Consider the following 22,041-nt stretch of genomic DNA (forward strand, 5'->3'; position numbering starts at 1 on the left):
ACAGCAGTTTCAGGTTTCCTTGTAAGCTCATGTTAGAGGTCCTCAGACACAAGGAAGGAAAGAAACCTCTTCAAATAACTTCCCCTTAAAAGCTTTAAGAACCAACACAGAAAACAAGGAGCAGTGAAGAGGCAACTTGTTAAATACAGCCTCTAAAAATAACTAGAGCACAAACTAATCCGTCTCACTGTAATTTAGCCTGCATTATGGTCCACACCCAGGAACACAGAAATGGCCAAGTACTGTGAGCTGTAATTATTTTACACTCCCACAGAGTGTCAGTGCAAAATATGAGTGAACTGCACAACTCCAACTCCCTGCCCTGCATCCGTGGGCCAGGGAAGGCTGCATGCAGCTCTGCTCATCACACACACTAGCAAACTCCTCTTGCTGTGTGCTATCCCCTCACAAAGCTCTCAGGTATCCTACTCAGGAGTGGTTTTATATGCACTTTTTAAAATTCAACTGCCTTAAATATTTCTGGAGTCTATTGTAAAATAAATACCACAAAGTCTAAATTTCTTGATTATAGCTGGGCCTGGCTGGAACACAAGAATTCCTTTTTTTTTTTTTTTTTTTGTCTCCCAGATTTCAGCATTTGATTTTGTTCCAAAGCAGAGCAAAACTTTCAAAATTCAAGAGGAGACAGATGGGATGTGGAAGACCTAAGTTCAAGCCCCTGGTCTGCATCAGGCAAAAAGCCCTTACCACCAACATGTTCTAGTAATTCTCATCCTCTTTTTAAGTTTTAAAGAAATTTCATTTCTCAATCCTCGAGAAACTTCCCCCAAAAATAGTTGCATTAAGGCAGATAGTAGCTGTGAACAGTTCCTGTTCATTCAGCATTTTCCATTCAAGGAATGGCTTACTGGAAAGCTCCCAACCAACTTGAATTGCAGCATCCTTTTTCAACATGTCTGGGTTTTTCAGCAGTGTGTTAAAAACCCACAGACAAGCAGGCCCTTATTGTTATTTAATATTTTATGTTACTCAGATTACAGCAATTAAATAAAATGTCTCGAGACACCTTGGGCAACCCAAGTGAACTAACACTCAGTGACCTCATTTTTTGGCCAGTTTGTTGACTACAGGTCCCCCTAAACCTAGTTATTTAGTTCTAATAGGAATTAAAGCTCTCTCCAGCAGATGGTTTCAATCCAAGAGGGTTCCCTGCCTAGCCAGGACCCTAAAATGTGGGCACTTTGTCTTGACAAGCCCTGCAAAATGACGCTTCAGGTTTTAGCTTTTATATTTTTCAGATTCTGTGCTGCTTTAGTGTAGTTCTGGGCTTCATGTTAGGGGATGCTGAGCTCTCTTCACAGAGTAGGGAGACAAAAATCCTTCTCTAGCTGGGGACCAAGGACAACTGATCCAAATCTCAGGCCCAAGAGCACAAACAACGTGGGCTGAAGATATAAAAAGAAGGATGGGACTTCAAGGGCTGGAGCTGTAATTGGACAATTAGCTCCAATATGCAAATGGAGCAGAACCTATACAAGTGTGAAACCCTGTGACCTGTTGTCCATTTTGTGGCCATTCTGGATTGTGCTGCCCAAGGTGGATCTATCTGAGACCTTTTAAAAAATCCCTGCTTTATTCTTTAGCTCCGTCTAGTCTCTGCTCTAGGCCAGCCTTCACAAGGCATCAAGAAAGAGGTGAATGGTCCCCACAGTGCCAGCTCAGCAGCAGCCCTGTAAGCTCATGGTCCTTGGGGAGCTGTAGGGTCAAGAGGCCCTACAAGTTCAGCCCAGAACTGGAGCTCTCAGCCTGGCACCCCCGTGGGCCAGGGCAGCAGCTGCCCCAGCAGAGCACTGGTGAGCTGGAGCCCATCAGCCCACAGAGCCAGCTCCAGGCTCCGTCTGCAGCACCTGCTTGGCCAAAACAGAAACCCTTTGGGCATGGGGAAAAGAAAACAAACCATGAGCCACCTGTCCACGTGCTACTTTCGAAGCCTACAAAATCCTCATGCCATACTGCAAATCATGAAGACAGCCCTGACACTGTCACAGCAAAGCAGACCACTTCTTGGAATTAAATCTGCTTTTTGGAACAAAATAGCTGCAAAATAGCCCTCAGTAACTGCAATACTGTTTCAAAAACAGCAGTCTTTAAGGACAAGAGAAAAATGTGGCAGCATCATAATCCTGTGTGGGTAAGCGTCTCAAACTCTTCACTGTGAATTACTCCTGCATTGTTCATTCTGAGAGGGACAGTAACCCAAGATAAATCCTTTTTCCTCTTCTTATGAAAGCTTCCTTACATTTTATTTACTCCGCTACCCTTTCAAAAAATTCAATAAGCAAGAAAATGTTTTCCCTTATATGTTTTAGGATTCTTCTTTACCAGCTCCAAAGCAAAGAGGCACAGTATAAATTCCTCAGGAAGAGGAGCAATATATGCAACAATACTGCTTCACACAGGGGCTGGGAACTAGAGCACACAATGCCTTATATCCAGACTTTCATGATGTCACATCCCTGCAAAACCCATTACATTCAGGAAGGTACAATATCACTTAATGTTTATGTGGCTGTTATTATTAAATGGTATTTTTCAAGTCCAATATAGTTTTCAAATCTTTATCTGGATTATGTGTGAATTAATGGAAATAACAGTAACCTAACTATTGCCAGCTCCAAACATGGAACTGATATTCTCCAAGGGCTGAGTGCTTGTGCACACGTGGGCATGGGTGCTGGAATATGCACTTCAGTTTACACTGATGGCTTCTACCAGCCAGGCCTTACTCCTGTAACTGTAAATCCACGTCAGTTCCTAAAGAAAACCAACACCTTTTCTTTCCTAAGCAGCAGGAATGGACTGCCAACCCCCACAGTGGCTATACAGCCATTTAATGCACACAGCTCTGACTGACTTCACTGGGACTTCTGCATTTTTTAGTTAGAATGGGGAGAGATAATCCCTTTAAGGCAAAACACCAACATTTAAAATATGCTCCTGCTCTATCCCCCTACCCCTCCTCCCACTGAATCACCTCCAAAAATGCTTACATTCCACCAACATGAGAGAAAGAAGCATGACTCTTCTGAACAAGGAACACACTGAAGCCAACCTCATTTCTTTTAATTATTTATATTCACTTTCCATACCATGGACAGAGACCTACAGTTTTGGGTTTTCCTCAGCTACTTCCTATTTGAAACACATTACTGCCACAGAAGTCCCAGTACTACCAGTCTGGGAAAACAATGGAATTCCCTGCAATCTTATCTAAAGGATAGCTGCTAAGCTGAGTGATAGCATTCCCCATCCCCCAACAGCTTCCCTATCTCAACACCTTGAAAGAGCTGATATAACATTGTAGAAATACTTTCTCATTTCCTCAGAGCACAGTTTCTAGAGATTGAAAATGAAGCCAATGAAGCAAAAACCTCTTTCTAGGAATATCTGAAAAGGCACCAGATTTCATTCAAATACAATTTTAAAATAAAATACCTGACATGTTCTTAAATGTCAGGAATGCTTCATTTCCTCCATGCAGCACCCTGAAATTTCATACAAAATTTATCAAGAAATGAAGGAGGCTTCTGGTGCAGCTCTGAATGTATCATACAGAATGTGGCCACTCTAATGAAATAAAAACACACCAAAATAAAAGCTGCCAAAGAAAAGAATAAAAACAAGGAATCTCTCATAAAGAAAGTAAAAGGAGTGCCCAGAGAGGACAAAGGTGAAGGGCAAAGCTAATCTGCAAGGAGTAGGTCAGGCTGAGCAACAAGGAAAGTAGTATGTTTAGCCTGGAAAACAAAGGTTGACAGAAAAGCTGGAGTGCTTCCTTTCACTGACCCTGCCAAAACCATTTTTAAAACATGGCTTTTAGATCACTTCCTACCTCAACTCTACAAATCCTCTCCCATGAACTTCTCTTCAATCCCACTGACTAAATATACAGAAGGACAATGTCACTACTCTTTTGCTGTAAAAGGTCATGATAACTCTCTACCACCATTATTGTTTTAATATCTATTTTAGAGTCGCATTACAGCTGTCCCTCTCCTCACTTATTTTTTAAGAGCCTTAAGGAGCAGCTGAAACAGAAAGAGGTTTTTGAATTAATTCTGAGCCAAACTGTTTAAGCCTACTTCCCTAAACATCATACCTTAAAACATACTTCCCCCACAAAGGGGAATATACCATATCCCTCACTGCTCTGTTTTCTGCTTGCCCACCTGCAAACCAGAAGGGACTTCTCTGCCAAGCCTGGTAAGCACAGGACAGGGCAGTGCCAAGAGGAGCTCTCCTGAGACCTCCACAGGAATTCCTACCTGCTGTAAGAACACACCACTTTCATGAAACTGCTCTGGAGAAAGGTTTTGCAGGTGCATTCTCCCCAGTGTGAACTGCTCCTCTCAGAGCACACGCTGGTGTGCAGAGACTTGAACCTCAGTTTCCCACATCCCAAGGCACATGTCCCAGTGATTTAACTACCAAGACAGCCTCTCCCCCCTCTGTGGTTCAGGTACTACTGGATCCTGTGAAGAAAACACTCCCAGCAGAACCTAGCACTGCAGAGTATCACTGCAGCTCAGAGGTCAGGGAATTCAGTTGGGATGTGGGAAATCTCTGTTCAACTCCCTACTTACCTGATTTAAAGCCTGATCTTGAAACTGAAATCCCTCAGAAGGTCAGTGCTGTTATCACAAGGGCATATAGACTGTCTTTTCCCCTCCTCTTTGTTCCAAAAGTTATGACCTGGGTTATAAAAGGCTGATGGGTCAAAAAATGAATAAGAAACACAGAAAAAAAAAGTATGTCTGGAGAATGTGGTAAAAGACAAAGGGAGAAAGAGAAGTGAAATGAGAGAAACAGAAGAATAGACAATTAGAAAGGCAGAGAGATGCGAAAGGGGAAAATGCAGCTACAACTTGGTCATGAGGTTTATAAATTGATTTCCACCAAATCTGTCATCACAAGTAAATCACCTTAACTGAACCAAAGAGCAGAAAATATGCCTTCTTTTGCTTTTAGCCTTCAGTATTTTAAAATACTAACACTCTCCCTTGTAATTCACAGTCTCCTAAGACTACCCTCAATCTCCCTCCTCCCCACATTCTGTGCCCAAATCTTCCTCATTTCTTTATGCACTCCAGTTAATCCATTCTTTTGGCCAACATACCCTGGGACACAGTTAAAGCCATATTAACCTTTGATTTATTTAACAGGAACAAGACTAACTCCAGCTCACTCTAACCTACAGTTCTGTAGCTGACAAGAGGAAGTTACTGCACAACCCGTTCACACCAACAGCCACCCTGAACTCTCTGAAGCTGTAATGTGGCCAGCACTTCCCTTTGCAGAATTTTAAGATGCACCTCAAGACTCATAAGAGTGACTTAATTTGCAACTTCGTTGTCTTACCTCAAAAGGTAGCGTGACTGGTGGCGGTGGCTTTTTCAGTTCTTCACATTTTCTCTTCTTACATATCCGGTGGCTGGTTTTGCGCTTCCTGCAGCAGCTGCATTCCTCACAGTTGGTTTTCCGCAGACAGGGCTCGCACACTCCACAACGCCTTCGTTTCTTCTTCTCCAGCATAGGGAGCAGAGATGAATATGGAAGAGGGTAATCACCAGCTGGATTTTTAAGAGAGTATGGCCCTGAGGCCTCAACTGCTTCAGTGCTGTTGCTCACGTTGTCCTGAACCAAATTCAAGCTTACTCCGACACTTCCCAGCTGTGATGAATAATCATTATGCTGCAGTCTTGAGTCAGCTGGCAAATCTGCATTTATGGCTTTTTCTGAGGCAAGAGCAGAGATTTCCATGCATGAAGGCAACTCTGAAACAAAACCTGCAGAGAATTGTCCAGAGGTTTCAGCAGAGATTTTATCAACTGCGCTTTTTTCTAAATCTGAAGATAAAGTGGGGACATACCCTGAATTCAAAATTAATGTCTCTGCATCAATACATTTAACAAGCTGTTCAATGTCCTCTACTTCAATATTGTTTAAAGAGGTATTGGAGACTGGTTCACATACTCTAAATATGTTCTTTGTGTCAAATTCTGAATTCTCTTTTGTAAAGCTCAAATCTGAATTTGAATCAAGTTCTCTGTGAATGGGTACAAAATCCACAACCAGTTTCATGGGGTATTCTGCAAGTGAGCTTGCACCTTCAAAATGTAAAAGCAAATTTGATTCAGAGGCAGCTACAGAACTGGAATTTGAACCAATGTCTTTACTCTCAGATCCCAAATCCCAGCCTGCCTTCAAGCAGGAAGCTGCCAGTGACCTTGCATCTTCTAATAAATGTTCTTGTGAATTAAACTCAGAGGTAACTAGAGATGCAGAATCCAAGTCTTGCTCTTTCCTAGGTAGCACCATGTCCAACCCTGCTCCAATGTGGAATTTGGCAAGTGTGACTGACTCTATCAGCACTGCTGAGCTGAGGCCTGAGGTATCAACAGAGCTGGAGTCAGGGTCTGTACTGTTAGGCATCACATTGAAGGGAGCCTCTGCATGCACCTTTGAGTTTGATTCAGAGGCAATTCCAGAGTCAGAAGGAGAAGATGGAAGCACCAATGCAGCACCTTCAACAAATGCTTCAGCCAAAGTACCTGTATCAAGATCACTGGGTATCTGCTCACAGGGCAGACCTTCATGCTTAGATTTCAGCTCTGAAGCTTCTGTACCATCATCAGTTTCCTGACTGTTTGGAATGGAGTCATTGGTTTCAGATATTTCTGCCTCCTCATCCCGATTGGCACATGGGATAACAGGCTCTTCCCCTGCACCACACAGATAGCCTTCTTCAGGCAGAGCAGCCAACTCTTTTTGAGCTAAATCTTGTTTCAAAGTTATTTCATCTGTTTCATCATTTTTCTCTTCTACTACTGCCAGGGCTTCTTGTTCATGTTTTTCCTTTGTTTCTAGCCTTTTCTGAGCTGCAGCTTTCCTGGGCTTTGCAATTATTGGAGTTTGGGAAAATCTTCTGGAGAAGGATCGGTTACGGAGAGCCATTGTGAAGCCATTGATGCTGAAAGAATCCTGGTTGTGAAAGAGGATGTTGTCAGCTTTCTCCAAACTCACCCAAGATGCTCCAGACAAGGTTCTGGTTACACTGCTCCTGAGAAGTCTACCTGAAGAGCCCATGATTGGTTTCTTTTCTTGCTGTTTTTTCTTAACATCTTTTTCTTGCACTGGCTTTTTACCTTTTCCAGAACTAACAGCTTTTGTGGAAGCCTTTGTGGTTTTCTTTCTCACTTGGCTAGATTTCTTTTTGCTCTGGTTAGTTTTCCTTTTGACCAACTCTTCTTTTTTGGCTGATCTGGAAGGCCTCGCATGGTGAGCCATGTCTGCAGAGCAGGAAGAGTGTTAAGAGGAGAGATGGAAAAAAAATCATGAGCTCTTGAGAGACCTCTTCAGTAGAAAACTGCATACTCCCATTGCTGCTTTCTGTGCTCATACAATGTCAACTCTGAAACAGAAAAATATACAAAACAGCATTAATATACTTCTAATTTTAAAAAGGTGCACATATTTTCAGCTGACCATTTTTAATATTTAAAAATACAGAGGTAGAATCAGAATTAGCAATATTGGGTGTTATGTTCAACTAGCACAAATGCTTTTCAAATATTAGTATGCTACAAAATCAAAAGCTTGCCTAAAGGCCTGTAACACAAATAAATAAACTGAACTCAAATGACCAAGCAACATCACATATTTACTATTTTATGTCAGTACTAAAAAGTTTTTGTTTTCTCAATTTTATTAACAGTTCATTAACCAATACCCTTCTCCTGGGTAAGAAGTCAATATTTATCGTGTAAGGACATTCAGGCACAAAAGAACAAAGCCGAGTTTATTTTTTGTGTGTACTCAATATATCATCACCAGGGCATCTATCATTCTTTCATCACCCACTGGTAGCTCATCGTGGTAAATTTCCATATAAAATGGGATAAGTAAGTAGCTCCAATCAGATCAATCTGTGATTGATCAGATCAATCTGTGATTTTACAGGGGAACTGCACTAGGGAAGAATGGTCTTTCCCAGTGTTATCTTCCAGAATACCTTCACAGCACAATGTGTTACATTCAACCCGTAATTCCATATTGTCTGCCTACATATCCTGCTTTATGCAAGGCAGATGTCTGTGCTTCATCACTAAGACTTAATTTACCTTCAAAAAACCACACACATCTATCTCAAGCTTTTGTCCCCAGTCACAACTGCAATGCACAGGTCCCCCAACTCCCCAAACAAACTGAATCATCTCAAAAGATACAACAAATTTCTCATGCTCCAAACCAATTTCTTTCAAGGCGGGCTTTTTAAAGTAGAGAAATTCTCACGAGTACATATTTTTAAGCACATAGTGCTATTTAAGTACCTATAGAAGGCTTTAGAAGCTTTATTTAGCTGTATGAATAGATCACGTGGGTAGACAAGGGCCCTTAAAATGGAAACAGGCAGAGCCAGAGGGTCTATATTCTCCAGCAGGGAAGCACCTTCCCTTCATCATCATTCCTCAGGCCTTCTGCACCTCTCATTGATGGGAAGAGGCCAAGAAAAGGAAGAACAAAAAGTATGGGGATGATGTCTAAAATCCTGACCTCAAATGGAAGTAAAAGAAAGGGCATTTGGCTTCTAAAGGAAATAGAAAAGGAAAGAAGAGAGCAGCCAGGTTCCTGGCATCACCACTGCCTCTTGTGACCTCCATCCCCACCCTGAAGCCAAGAGGGTGATCTCACCGAGATCACTGCCCACAGCCTGCTCTGAGCTCTGCTGAAGGTGGGAGAGTTTTGCTAATGCAGCCCAGGAGCACTGCCCCAAGCACAGGCAGCTCACCTGGCCTCTGTGTGGGGCCACCAGGCTGCTGCTCCTCAAAGCAGCACACTGGCAGCCAGCCTGGTTCTGGCCAGCTCTTTTGTCACAGCCCTGGGCAGGCTGCCCAGTGGCCACAGCACCCACCAAGGCTAACACTAACTCCCCACACTCTTTTTGAGTATTTAAAGCATTTTGAAGCCTGTCTCTTATTTATTCAGCTGTAGCAAGCTAACTGATCCTCTGTACTACAACATACAAAGCAAGTATCTTATCTAAACGTGATGTGATTATCTTGTATCACATCTTCACATTGAATATCAGACGAACATGATTACTGAGACAGCAGGCTTCTTCACACACACAAATACCATTTAGAGCCAGCAGTGCTGCACAAGACAGGGCTAAACACACTTCTGAGGGCAGCACAGAAAACGGTGCCCACCAAACACACAATGAACAAGCTGAATAGATTTTACACAGGAACACAGCCAGCCTGGAGAGACCAAGCAGACACGTGCAGTTGTTTATAGCCGTGGGTGAGGCTTCAAAGGTCACAGAAGAGACCTGAACAGCTCCCACAGAAGCTCTCCATAAAAGTTGGGTCAGACAGTGAAATAGTAAAACAAATACACCACTGAAAGGAAGGTAATCCGAGCACCCTTCTCCCCCTACCCTTCTCTGGAGGCACACGGGGGAAGGGGGACGTGGCCATTAGGAGTCACTCCATGAATCAAAAAGGGCATCACACCAGCAGGTCCATGAAATAGTTGTTGGCAGCCTGCAAAAATCCTCCCCAGTGTCTTGGGGTTGTGACAGAGACTGGGATCCTCATTCCAAAGGAGGGCCCGGAGGGCTGCAAAACCAGCTGCAAGCAAGGAGCAGGCACATCTGCAGCCATCAGCTACAGGAGGAGCCACACAACAGTGGCAGCAGAATAAATGTGAGCTACTTTCAGAGCCTATAGCCAGGAGACCAAGGCAGAAAGCAAGCCATCAACAAAGGTCAGGCAACACAGCAATGTGTGAATCAAGAGGGGCACGGAAGTGATAAAGTCTTTTCTCTTTATCAGCCTAAAACAGAAGCAGAATGAACAGAGACTACAGGAGGTCTGCAGTGGAAACGGACTGGATTTTTAAGAATACTGAATGTGAATGATGTTTTGCTCATATTGTTTGCTTACACCAGTAGTAGCTGTTACTGTGGAAGTTCAGGAAGCATGACTATCAAATTTATCAATCAGAAGCTTAATTTCCAACAATTTGGTAACTTTTTTGATCATTCTACAATGACATGATAGTATGTATTACATGCATTTGGACAGGGATGGGAATGGGGGAATAGCTTCAAGGTGAAGGAGGCCAAGCTCACATCAGACACTAAAAAGAAGTTGTTCCCTATGAGGAAGGTGAGGCACTGGCACAGGGTGCCCAGAGCAGCTGTGGCTGCCCCATCCCTGGAAGTGTCCAAGGCCAGGCTGGATGGGGCTTGCAGCAACTTGGACTAATGGGAGGTGTCCCTGCCCATCGCAGGGGGACTGGAATGAGTTGATCTGTAAGGTCCCTTCCCACTCAAACCATTCTGCTAGTGCACAATTTGAAAACTGCAAAATTGCTTCAGGACTGAAGAGGCAAGGTCATCCTGGAATTCTCTGGTTGGTTTTGTCCTTTTTAATTTTTTTTTTTTTTAATACAGAGAAACACACCTGTCTGGCAAGAATGTAGAAGAAAACTACCAATGCCAAAGCATTGCTTCTCTTCAGGGCTAAAATTATAGAGGCTATGAACAGAGTGGTTCAAGACTTCCCTTTTTTTTTTGCTAAAAGAAGAATGGTGATATTAGCAGGAAATTGCCTGGCTTTAAATGCTGCATTATAAAGGATGGCAAAGGCTTTGTCTGACTCAGAGATGACAATACAGGGTCACAAAAACAGCAACACTTTAATCCATTCTGTTTCAATTTTGTCACTGGAGTGACTTTAGGTTTTTCAGAAGAGATCTGCATAGACCCCCAAAGGAAATTTTTTGGGGGGTAGGGGTGGATGCCTCACTTGAGTTATATTTGTCTGTGACTTTGAGTACCTGGCCTGCAAGGTGATCTTACACTCTCAGGCAAAATGGCTGTCAGCAAGAGATCTCTGCTTCCCTTAAAAAACCCCCAGTCTTGAATGCTAGTCTGCCAAAACCACCTTAACTGCTAGCTAAAAACTGTCTTGACATTTTAAATAACCTGTCCTATAAATGACATGGCTATTTCTTTGTTTCCTCTTCCACAGTTAGCATCAGAGTATTAGGTATCTGCAAGGTTGGTTTTCAAGTTTTTTTTTTCCTGTAACACTAGGAAATATTTTACCTTCCCTTTTACATTTAAAGCACTGGCAAGGACTGTTGATATCTGCAGCAGTTGCAAACCATCTCATGCTGCTCCTTAAGGACAACAAATGGCTCTACCACATTGGTCACATTTCACAACATGCAATTAATTATATTTCCAAAACATCTATGTGGACTCAACAGGATTATAAAACATAAACCTTATGGGGCAATATAATAACTTGTCAGTTTTCTATCATCTTGGAGAGGAACACATTTACTTCAGTGTTTTCTTCTGAAAGCCAAATGAGGTGAGACCTGCCATCCTTGGCAGGGGAGCACAGGCATCCCTGGGATGTAAAAGGGGCAGTAGGAGGTTTTGCAGGGAACTGCCCTAGATCACATCAGTGCATCCTGAAGCTGTCTGTTACTTGAGGCAACTTATCTCTCCTAGTCCATGTGCAAAGCTGAAAGCTGGTTTTAAGGCCAATTGCTTAAGTTTTGTTCATTCATGGTAATAAATCTTGAACAATTCCACTGACTGCTATAATCCTCAACAAATACTGCTAAAAAAGCTAATCAAAGGCTAAATCTTTTAGTCCTGTCTCCTCTCAAATTCCAAACAATTATAATGAGAATTCTACCTACAAAGTAATTAGGAAATTTAACCCCATACTGTCAGAATGCATCCAGAAAAAAACAAAATCAAAACCAACAGCCCCCCAATCACCAAAAAAATCCCAACCCCCCCCCAAATAGGTTTACACAAATGAGTGAAAAAAAACATAAAGCAAATTTTCATTCTAGAGACTGACAATCAAGATTCTGTTACATAACTTGATTCTTGTTGGAAGATGGCAGGGGAAAAAGAAAGATATTAGACTATGTGTCCTCATAAAAAATGGCGGCAGGATTTCTATGGAGTTGTGAAAAACGACAAGTGACCCCTGAACAAACAGAGCACTATAGAGAAAAAAATGACACAGCTAGCAGTCACTAGTTTCACTAGTCACCTGGCTTCACTACAGGCAGAAGTACTTAAGTACATTTTGTTTCAGTGTTTAGGTATCTCTTAAAAAGTCCCTTGACATTTGCCCTTAGGAGAAACAGATCTGGAGGTTTTCATAAGAGCCACTCAATAACATGCAGGTCCCAGGCAATAAAGGCCACAATGTGACTAAGCTGTCACACAAGCTCAGTTGCACAATTTAGAATTCAAAACCACCTCATCTTCTGGCAGCAAATGCTCTAGAGGAAGAAGCAAGAGACACCAGAGAAGACAGACATTAAAAAAATCTGACACTCAGGTGCAAAAGCATGTCATATTATCTGCATGTCCTTCCCAGCTGCACCAAAGCCAACCTGCTTTCCAATCTGGCCTAGTTCCCTGCATCTACTCATTGCTCTGTGCAACACTTTGTATATGAAAAGAAGGGAAATGGGTTAGGAGGGGAGAATCAGCTTTAATTTTCCCTTTCCCCCCTCTTTAATCCTTGAATACACATTTGGCTTTGGGTAAGAAATAAAACCGAAACTTCTCATCTGCCATCTCGGTACCATGAGTTACTTCAAACACAGAGGCCTCCCCACTCCATTCTCCTCCACAGAGGTTTTGTGCTTTATGTTACAGGACTATGCCATTCTTAAGCAACTGGACATATTTCGTCCACATATATTAAACTTTGGCTAAGGTAATACTTTCCAGTAGCCTTCGAATGTGGGACAGGCACTGCAGGATGCCACCTCAGTCTGACAGACAAAGGCACACAAAGCACAGTCCTTTACTCACTCATCAGCAACACAGGATGATGCTGAGCAGACCAAGGCCTTCATCCGAAATTTCTGTCCTTGCTGGCTCCAGAAGGCCACCTCTGTGTTTAGAGGATGAGGCAGAGCAGCCACCCCCAATGCATAAGGAGATGCAGGCTGCTGTGAAATAGGGACACTCCATGAATCCAGCAGGAGATGGCCATGGTTAGCATTGTGCAATGACTTCATGCACCTTGGAGCCTACACGGTGAGTCACACAGATAAAAAGATACCACAAGAAAACCTCCTCCCAGTTTGGAGAAAGCTCTATTAGAACAATTAGGGAAAAAAAAAAAAGAACTGTGGCAAGGAACTGCACATGCCTAAACCACAAACCAAATTAAGCCTCAGACAAACAACCTGAACCAAAAATCAATTGTGAAGACTCACACCACATGTGCAAGTATCCTCCCTTCAGCCAGGCAGGAGCGTGGGCTTACTTTAACCTATGTGCAGTACAGCCAAGCACTGACCTTCACAGGGGGAATGCTAAAAGGTAAAAATATACCAAGTAATTTCTAAAGGCTTATCAAAGAAAAACCCCATCCACCAGAACACTCCAGATATATTTGAATACAAAAAAGCAAGCAAACCAAACAAAACAACCTAGCTCATCACATGCTTCTCTAATTCTGCATCTATGCTGTTTAAAGAACTTAATTTCTTCAGGGAGTTTGCCTTTTCTTAAAAACAAGAAAGGGCAAAAAAAAAAAACAACCCCACCACCATTAACTGAATCACCTTATCTCAAAGTCAGCTAAAAGAAGGGGGAGGTGGAGGGAAGAACCTTCAGGCAAAGATTAAGCCTGGAAAATTTCATCCTGATAGGTGTTTTGAAATTTTAAGTATCGGAAAACAGAAAGCAGGATGGAAGTGCTTAGGCCAGCTTCAACAACCATGGCTACCACACCACTCATAATAAAATACTATTAGTGAAGATTTTAAATTACTACACAGTGAAGAATTAGGTCTTACAGAAACTGTGAATATCAAAGCTCCTTGGTACATCTCACCTTGAGCTCTTCCCCAGTTACCTGATTTACACAACTCATCTGCCCTTGTCTCCTCCAAGCACAACAAATTCTTATCTTGAGGGACTGACCCTCATCCCAAGAGCAGCCAGCACCACCCCTTGTGCTGGCAGAGCAACTACCCCAAAAAGCATGAACCAGCTTTCTCCTCCTTTACAGTCAGGGTGGACCAGGCTACCTGCCCAGACCATCACTGAATGCTACATTTTCCCAAGTCAATCTGTTTTCCTAATTCACGTTGACTGACATAAAGAAAACAGGGTAATTACACCACAGAATAGTTTTCTGCCTTTCCACAAGAGTATCTCAAAAATCACTGAGCACAGCTGGGGAGAATTATTATTATTTGGAATATTATTATTATTGTTTTCACAGGTTTTTCCATTGTCTTGAAAATGTAGAGGCACCTCCGCCTTAGAAATCCACTCGGTCGCGTTTAAACACCTAATGCTGCGACCTCTGCCCATTTTGCCATTATGGCACTGTGATTTCCAGGATGAGAGCAGCTGCACGCTGCTGCAGCCACCCTGGCCAGCTGGTTCTCAGGAGTCGCCTCACTCCACTGACACTGGCGCGCTCACGCCCTGCTCCACGTTCCCCTCTCGTCCTTAAAGGAGCAGCAATCTCACCACGCTGGCCAGCTGCTCCGCAGGCCGAGACACAAGTGCTGCGGACTACGTAGCCCTTTAAATGTCTTTGGGGTGCAGCAGGATAGGCTGGCGGAGAGCAGCACAGGCTGGGCACAGCACTGGCGCGTCTCCTTTGACTGCTGCCGCGCCCGGTGCCGGCACAAGCCCAGCCGGTGCCCTGCTCGCTCCTCGGGCCCGGCAGCCACACCTCTGTCAGGTTAGCTGCTCCTGCCGCCCAGCAGCCACACCTCTGTCAGGTTAGCTGCTCCTGCCGCCCAGCAGCCACACCTCTGTCAGGTTAGCTGCTCCTGCCGCCCAGCAGCCCGCCGCGTCCTTTCTCCTCACCATTTCGGCGAAATTCATCCGTCTCCCCTGGTTCTTTCACGGGGATGGCAGGGAGCACTCCCGCCAGCTGCCATCAGAGCGGCACCTCTCCTCCCCCAGCTCCAAGGGCAGCTGGACAAGCACTCAGGAGCGCCCCGGAGGCTACAGCCCTGCAGGGCTCTGGTTCCTTGAGCGCAGGCAGGCGGACCCCAAGGGAGGAAGGGGCAGGCAGGGCCCTCCTGCGGGAGAGGCAGCGGCTCCTCGTGGCCCGGCCCCGCCGCTGCCCGTGCCTCCCCAACCCCGGAACCCTCCCCGGGGCTGCAGACAATGGGGCCGACCCCAGCGGCGGCACTGGGGACCCGCAGCGCCCGGCTTCTCCCGCGGGCAAGGCGGGGAGCCCCAGCCCCACACTCCAGCGGCACCTCCACGGGGTGATGCTGCACGGCCCTCGCTCGCCGGTTCTGTGGGACGGCAGGAGTGGGCTGCGGGGCTTTCCGGCTAGCCGGAGGCCGCTACGGCCGGGCAGGGTCCCTTTTAATTGTTCCCTGTCCTCCACGCAGGCTGCAGGCAGTTTCTCTTGCCTGGCGGGTTTTTCCAGGCAGGCTCTGTCTGCTGCAGCTTCAACACGTTCCAGCACAGCCAGGGAGACCGGACTTCTTCGTTTTTTCGGCCAACAAACTCCGTTTTGCATTTGAATAACCCCCAGCCTGCCTTCCTCCTCGGCTCGGAACGGCCCGAGCCGCAGGGCTCCGAGCCTGGCCGCGGAGGTGCCTCTGCCTCCCCCTCCCCACTCTACCGAAGCTCAACTTTGCAACTAGGCAAGGGGACAAGAGAGAGGGGAAGGAGTGGAAAAAACAGAGGGATCAAAAAAAAAAAAAAAAAGGAAAGAAAAAAGGTGGGGTTCCGAGAGCAGAGGTCCCGCCGTTCCCCCTCCCGCCCGCAGCAGCCCCGGGAGCCGTCCCGCACACGTACCAGCGCTGCGGCGCGGCCAGCCCGCAGCTCTCGGCAAGGGGCGATGCTGGCATGGCTCGGAGCGGGGCGAGGCGCGGGTCACGGCCCGGGCCCCCGCGGGCGGGCGGCTCCCATGGCGCGACGAGCCCAGGCGCGGAGAGGAGCCCCGCGCCGCGAAACGTGCTCCGTGCTGCGGCGGCGTCGCCCCGGGCCGGACCCTCCGGGAGCGAGCGGGGAGGGGGCGGCTCGGCGGGGCGCTCGCCGCACCGAGCCCTCCCGGCAGGCGGCAAAACGCGCCCTGGATCCCCGCGGCCGGAGCGGGATTCGCCGCCCCCCGCACCGCACCCAGGCCCCCGCGCTTGGGATGACCCGGCGCGGCCCCGGGGACACGGAGAGTGGCGGCCGTGCCCCCACGGCTGCCCACGAGAGCAGCCGCCGGCGTGCCAGGCTGGTAACGCTGGGGGTTATTTAACAACAACGTTAAATGACGGCAATAAGAGAAAAGGCAAATTATCCCGTTACTTGCGGAGGCTGTGGTTTGACGCCGCAGACCCCCCCGGTCAGCTGCGGTGACGGCACTCTATAAAATCACCCTTTTCTTTTAGCCCGGGAGAGGGAAAGCCGGGTCAGCCGTGACAGGCGAGGGGCTCACCGGGGGACAAACCCCCTTTCCTTACATGTGCCATCCAGGAGGACACTCGAACAGCAGCGTCCAGCAGGGCCCGGCCATCCCACGCGTGGAGAAAACACTCCCAAGAAGCATGGGGAAGAAGCTGGCTGAGAAGGGAGATGATCTGAGCCTCCCTCTCCCTCCCGCAGGGAGGTAAAACATAATGAGCCTCGCTCTTTTCCCATCCCCCACCTCATTCATTAAGAGCCACCGACGATATTTGCTGCTCCTTCCCAGAGGGAAACGGGTGAGTAAAATGTTATGGTAAGAGAAAGAGTCAGTCCACTGACCGACTTCTTCCACCCCTCATTATCACCACAGCCTTTTGTGACAAGCAGGCCACCAAATCTAACATCTCTTCAGACTGAAAAACAGATGTTGGAAATGGGATCTGTGAAACAATATACCCAAGCAGTACTTTTTTAGAAAGGCTTCATTATTATTAAGTCTCTAGCTGTTGCAATATAAAGCACTTCAAGTGTGAGCCAGCCCAGTCAAATGTGAGCCTGCAGAGAGGCTCTTCTGCTGCACACAAGTGAGCAGTACTATCCACATCCATCCATTCCTAAATATGCTTTAAAAGCCAACGTGGTTGGCTTTTAAATGCATATTTAGGAATGGTGTTTTAAGTGCTGGTGGTTTAAATGCTGGTTTAAGTGCCATGTGACGAAGGAGAAGCAGAGGCACAGATCTGCCCAGCCCCTTGTCACTGCTGCTCTTCAGTGAGAGAAATACAGTCTGGCAATCTTAGCCAAGCTCACAGACTTCATTTGAAACAAGGTGCAACCTAGACCACCTGAATTTTGAACAGTTGCCCTCAGTGGCAGGAAATTTTAGCAATGCACAAGTTCTCTTTGCTGGATGTAACCATTCCATCTCCTCCTTAGGGCTGGATATCAAGATTTCTATCATTCTAAAGACTTGTCCTGCTAAAATATAAGGTATACAAGCTATTTTTGTAAGATAAAATCACAGGTGATTTGAGAGGCAAAAGAACTATTGCTTTTAAACTGCTGCACACAACAGAAGTTGAAGGAACTGGAACTTGATGATAAAACCCCACATAATCAAGATAGGTTTCTTGGAGAGATGGCAATAAGTTAGAGGTTATGAGCTTGAATAACATGTAGAGCAAGAAATTAGTAACTTGAGGGAAAGCAACAAATAATGAGGGCTAAGGTTTATTTAGAATAAACAGGTTAACAGGAGCACACAAAGCACCAACATGCACAATCACAGCTCCATTAAAAACGGAAACAAACATGAACTAATAATTGTTCATTTTCACACCTACAGACCTATTTGCTCATGGTCTGAGGTCTTCCATCCTGGAAAGCAAGTAGCACCAGATCATAATCTTTTCTGGCAACAGTAAGATACTCAGCCTAGCAAGACAAACTGAGTTTAGATGTTTGGAAAAAGATCCCACAGTAATGACTGTCTGGGCAATAAAACAGCAGCTTAAGTCCTTTCGCTGAAATGCAAAGTGAGGCACATGGAGTGAAACATGGAAATTACAGCTTCTGACTTAACTCCTACCATTGAAAAAAGAGCTCCTGGTACTGTGACAGGTGCTGCAGTGAAGCTGTTCTGTGTGTTCAAGCAGAGTGTCAGGGATTATTACAAAAGAAGGGGGGAAGTGAACAGGAAACACCCCTATGCCATCATTATTTAGCCCATATCTCTTGTGCACTTATATCTCAAATATAATGTGTGGTTCTGGTTTGCTTAAAAGGTGCAAAGAGAAACTTGAAAGACCTATAAGAACATAGCAGTTGTACATGAAGCAGCTAAATGCACCACTATTTCTACCCTAGAAAGGCAGCAGTCTGGATGAAACCCCAACCAATATACTAAAAAACAAAACCAGCATGGAAAGTAATATCAGAGAGAGATACTCATTCACTGAATGTGTGTTTAGAGAAGCAACAAACTCTTTCTCTAAAGTAGAGGATATCAAGGCAATATATCAAACCTGTAATCAGAGCATAGACAACAACTTCATACAACAGGTTTTCAAACCACAGAAGTCCTTACTACAGCACACTGAAGAGACAAAACGCTTTAGAGAGTTTCTTTTTTTAAAGCAAAAATAATGGAAGAAAGTTTAACCAAAACCACACAACACAGAAGTACTATTTTAACTAAATGTTACTTGAAGCTGACAGGGTGCACTGAGGGCCCTGTATGCTACCCAAGCCTCCTTCCCTGTGTATATGCTACTGGCTGTTTTTCTGGGTAAGGTTTTAAGCTGGCGGACCTTTGGTCTGACACAGTGCTCCTATCCCTATGCTCTTCTCCAGAATAAAACACAAATTAACACCCACTTATAGAATGAATAAAACTGAACAGCATGGTATGAAGCAATAAAGTGCACAAACCTGTAAGTAGCTCTGCATTGCAGGCAGCTCTGGCAAAATTCCAGTGCGTGATAAACATGAGGGAGCTGCGAGGGGCAGCTGCTTGCTGAGAAACAGGGAGCCCCACACAACAGCCAGCAGGACAAGGACCTCACCAGCCAGCCCCATTGTACACACACAGGGTAAACAGAACAGGCCCAGGGGCACCGTCTGCGTTCAGGCACGAGGCCAGGTAATAAAACAGCTTCCAGAGGATGAGGAAGGTCTGAAGTTTGACTAAGAATTCAAGCTACAGGTCTGGAGACCCACAGAGTAAGGAAAAATTACACACAACCCCAGTAAGTACTGAACAGAGTCCATACACACTAAAAGGGGCCAAGCCCAAACTAAGGCTCTAAACAAACCAAACTGATTCCTCAGCCAGGGTAGAAATGAAATAGAGCTCCTGGGCCCATGGGCAAAGGATGTGTGTGGAGACTCCAGATGCAGCTGGTCCTATTAGTGCCCACAGGGTCTTGACCATGGAAGCACAACTGTTCAGGTATGCCTGAATTAGTCCTGCAGAGTCATCTGCACCAGACCTCTGCAGCAGCATCAGTCCAAGCTAAGAAAGGTTAGATTGATGCTGAACTTTAGCCCTTCTCAAACCAAAAGCTCTGAGAATTACACTGCAAAGATACCTAAGCTGCTTTTTAAGGGACAGATTTGATCTAAGCAGGCCTATCTTGGCTAGCCCTGCTTCCTTTGTAGTGGAAAGATGATACTGAAACATTAGAGCTGTTTGCTTGTGCGATTACAAAACACGGATTACAGCTTCCACTTTTTATCAAAGTCTGCTCACGTTTATTAGCTTGGACTCCAGCATGACAAAGTGACCAGCCTGCTCACAGCCCAGATGTGACCACCTGGGTGCCACACTGCTGTGCCTGTGGATCCAGGTGAACACAGGCCAAACGCTGTCAATGCCTTTGCATTTGTAATACAGACAATGAGATAAAGCATCCACAGCACTGTTAGTTGGCACTGTCTGAAAGAGTAAAGTTTCAAACAACATGAGTTTAATGCAGAAACTCTTGAATTCTAATTGTGGTTTTGACAATCACTTCCTCATTTAGTCTTTCTTGGCCCTGGTTCTGTAGATAGTATCTACCTGCCTGATTGGCACTGAAAACAGGTTAACATCTGTAGGCACACTGAACACAGATACTTTAAGCATTAACACCATTTTATGTGAAATAAAGCTAGAAGGGACTATGATTTCATCTTCTGATACCCATTATACAGGCCCACTGCATTTATTCTAAATATTTCCTGACAGATGTTCCTGACCTGCAGTGGACAGAAGTTTGCTGCCAGTTTCTGTTTTCATTGGAAATCTTGGCCCTTCAGTGCATGATTGTACATGAGTAATAAAAAACATGGCAGCAGAATGATTGTGCAGTACCTTGCTGGTAAACATTACATCTGGCGAGACATGGTGAATTGTGCATGCACAGACCCAAGAGTTTTGGATGCTTCACGTGTGCTGCACTTTGGCAGTAAACCATGTGATACAGGGGTCACACAGGGCACACCTCTACCTGGCACCTGAAGGAAAGGAAGGGACCTGCTTAACCAGAGAAATTTGGCACCCACTGTATTTGCAGACTCAGTAACTGATCAGTCAAATATTTCTGTTCATTACAGACTTCACTGACTGGGCTTGTCAGGGTTCTGAGGGTGTCAACAAGGCTTCATGGCCCTGACCAGCTCACCTGGGGCCTGCACCCACACACCTGCTTCATGGGCCCTGAACTCCATTTAAGCTCAGGCCTGGCCAGGTAATTGCTTCCTATCTAAGCTCTGGTGTAGGTGTGTTTGTTTTGTGTGTTGGTTCTGATCTTGTTTGTTGTCTGGGTTTGGTTTCTAGGTGACCCTCAGGCTTGCCTCTAGCTTTGTTTTGGGCCTTCTGTTCCTCTCTTGCCTCTGTGGCTGTGCTGCAGAGATGCTTTGTGCTGAGGCTGAGGCTGGAGGCTGTTCTCAGTCCCAGCTCTGCCAGTGGAGGTACCTCCTGAGCTCTGCTGTGTTAGGCTCCTTGCTCACCTCAGGAAGAAGCACTTCTAGTTACCTGCTGACAGTGGTAAAGGGAGTTTGGGACAGCACAGTCCTGAGGAACTGAGGCTTGCTAGGCTTGTAATCTGCAAGCTGTGATTTTTGTGGCAGAAGAAGAATGATTATCATGTGAGGAAAGTTATGTGCTCCTGATGTCTGTAGATATGGTTTGGGACAAGAGAACAGGTAACTAGATAGCTGTTACACCAGATCACTAACTAGTAAAGACCAGAAGCAAGCCTAAAGACTTCAAAAGCTTACAGAGGTATGACACCTGATGGTAACTTGTACAGCTATCCCATGATAGGGCTTGGTGTACACCAGCATTTAAGAGCACTGAAAATAATCTTTTCGGCAACCACTACTACAAGGACAGCTTACCTAACTAGAACCTTAATAGTCTATCTTAATTGATATATATTTAAAATGTGTTTAGAAAACCAAGCAGCTTTAACAACAAAAAAATCAGGAACAAATTACAATTGACAAAACTACTTACCTGCTTGATTTTTTTTTTCAAATTTGTAGCTCTGCTCCTGAGTTTTGTAATTTTAATGTCCTCCCCTGCTGATTGTTGATTTTCTGGGGGAGGCTGTCATAGTGTTACATATGAGTATAACCCAAATGACATCAAAATTTCTGATGACTTTTAATAATGCATCATAAAAGAGATACCACCAGAGAAATTCTGTAAAAGGTGTAAACATTTTGAGGTAAAAAGATGAAGTGACAACTGGGAGAATGTTAAGATTTAAGGGTGCAAATGAACTACTACAATCTCTCATAAAGAAAACAAACCTTGAAAGTGCTTTATACCAGTAAGTATTTAAAAAAAACCCAACAAAGCTACATACATAAAGCTCATTGCTGAATTGTTTTGTGTGTTAGTATATCTATGTAAGATGTTCTGTTTAGTTTTGCAATGCAATTTTTTTTACTGCTTTCCTTAACATTACACACACATGAGGAACCCTTCCCTAAATTATGAGAGCTGACAAAGTATCTTCTTGAAATATCCTGCCCATAGCTAAGGGAGGTGACAGCGCATTTATGTGATTATTGATTTTTCTAGTCTGTGG

At 45.0% G+C, this 22,041-nt stretch overlaps 1 protein-coding gene across 3 annotated transcripts in view; it reads right to left on the reverse strand.

The window, feature by feature from the left end:
- TET1 (tet methylcytosine dioxygenase 1) overlaps positions 1 to 16,625 on the reverse strand; it is a 73,121-nt gene extending 56,496 nt beyond the window's left edge. The window contains exons 1-2 of one of the 3 annotated variants that reach the window (XM_039696216.1): positions 15,863 to 16,058; positions 5,380 to 7,432 (exon numbers count right to left, since the gene is read on the reverse strand). In XM_039696216.1, the coding sequence (XP_039552150.1) occupies positions 5,380 to 7,308 (1,929 nt within the window). In that variant the 5' untranslated portion in view covers positions 7,309 to 7,432; positions 15,863 to 16,058. Of the gene's footprint in view, positions 1 to 5,379; positions 7,433 to 14,911; positions 15,047 to 15,862; positions 16,059 to 16,518 lie in introns of those variants that run through there. The other 2 variants (XM_039696218.1, XM_039696217.1) reach the window with 2 other exon arrangements.
- Between the last annotated feature and the right edge of the window lie 5,416 nt (positions 16,626 to 22,041).

The sequence above is a fragment of the Passer montanus genome, unplaced genomic scaffold (assembly GCF_014805655.1).
Source record: "Passer montanus isolate IOZ18808 unplaced genomic scaffold, ASM1480565v1 scaffold96, whole genome shotgun sequence".
Classification (NCBI taxonomy): Eukaryota; Metazoa; Chordata; class Aves; order Passeriformes; family Passeridae; genus Passer; species Passer montanus.